A 1575-nucleotide genomic window follows, 5' to 3' on the forward strand; every position below is an offset into this window, starting at 1 on the left:
CTGCGGAGGTGAGCGGGTGGGGGGGGGACGGGGGGGGGCGGCCGAGACCCCCGCGTGGCCTCCTCACCTGGGCAGGCCCAGTCCCGAGGGCACCCTGCCCCTCCCTGCAGGTCCCCAGGACGCCCCTCTCTCCGCCCTCAATGCTCCTTCCCCATCTCTGCCAGCGGCTCGTTTTTGTCACTGGGGTCCCAGCCTGGAGTCACCTCCCCGGGGAGCCCTGCCCTGTCCACCTCCTTCCAAGTGACCGCCCGTCTGGGCCTCTTGGCCACTGGCTTCCTGCCCTTGTGACCCCCAGACGCTTGGAGCCCATTCTGGGTTGTCTATTCTCAGGGCTTGTTGTTAATCCTCGCCCGAGGGCATTTTTCCATTGATTTTAAAGTGAGTGGGAGGGAGGGGGAGAGACAGAGAGAAACATCGACATGAGAGACACATCGACCGGTTGCCTCCTGCACGCGCCCTGACCAGGGCCAGGGATCAAGCCCGCAACCGAGGTGTGTGCCCTTGACGGGAATCGAGCCGGGACCCTTCAGTCTGAGGGCCGACACACCGTCCACTGAGCCACACTGGCCAGGCCACTTCACTGAGCGGAGGCTTGTCTGCCCGTGGCCCCGCCCACCCACCTGCAGGGCCCGGGACCTACGTGTGGTTGGCCTCCTTGGCTTTCATCCTCTGCTGCTGCCGGGTGAGGAGGTCCATCCGCTGGGAGGCACGCAGCTCCCCTCTGCAGTGGGAAGGCAGAACCGTCACCGGCTGGAGTGCGGCACGGCCTCCCTCCCCCCGGCACCTCCGCTGCTGCCCGGCCTCCAGAGGGGCGGGGGCCGGGCCAGGCCGGGCATGCCGTGTTCCCAGGGTCTCGGGGCCAAGCACGCCCAGGGGCTGCTCCTTCTGTTTCCTGAAAACCCCTCCGGGAGCCCCGTGTGACCTGTGCTCACAGGGGGTGACCTTGAACGGGAAGGGCCCCGGGGCACAGAGGGCACAGGCCTCAGACCGGACAGCCACGCCGATGGGGCTGCCCTAGTGCCGCTCTGTGACGTGCCCGTCACCTCCGTTAAGACTCCAGAACCAAACCCCGGGCACGAGCTCTCACGGCCCGAGACACGGAGTCCGCCCGAGGTGTCAGGGATCTTGGTTTTCTCAGGGGAAGTAGGTACTGAGGTCGCACAAAAGAACATTGTGTGGCCACAGCTGGGGTGGCCCAGTGGACAGAGCGCCGGACTGCGGACTGGGCGGTCCAGGGCACATGCCCTCGGTTGCAGGGTCCTCCCCGGCCCGGGGCCCTGGTTGGGGTGCGTGTAGGTGGCAACCCATCGAGGTGTTTCTCTCACATCGATGTTTCTCTCTGTCTCTCTCTCTCTAGAAATCAATAAGGGTCCTCCGGCCCGGGGCCCTGGTTGGGGCGCGTGCAGGAGGCAACCGGTCGATGTGTCTCTCTCACATGGATGTTTCTCTGTCTCTCCCCCACATCCACTCTCCCTCAACGTCAGCGGGAAATGTCCGCGGTGAGGCCCACGGGGAAGGCGGCCTGTGAGCTGGGAGACACCGACGGCCGGGGGCCGGCACCTTGCATCCAGGTAC

At 66.2% G+C, this 1575-nt stretch overlaps 1 protein-coding gene across 1 annotated transcript in view; it reads right to left on the bottom strand.

The window, feature by feature from the left end:
* CFAP74 (cilia and flagella associated protein 74) overlaps positions 1-1575 on the bottom strand; it is a 42657-nt gene that overhangs the window by 37461 nt on the left and 3621 nt on the right. Inside the window, 1 exon segment of the mRNA XM_006772562.2 lies at positions 641-721. Coding sequence (XP_006772625.2) covers positions 641-721 — 81 coding nt within the window.

This window comes from Myotis davidii, unplaced genomic scaffold (assembly GCF_000327345.1).
Source record: "Myotis davidii unplaced genomic scaffold, ASM32734v1 scaffold586, whole genome shotgun sequence".
In the NCBI taxonomy this organism is placed as follows: domain Eukaryota; kingdom Metazoa; phylum Chordata; class Mammalia; order Chiroptera; family Vespertilionidae; genus Myotis; species Myotis davidii.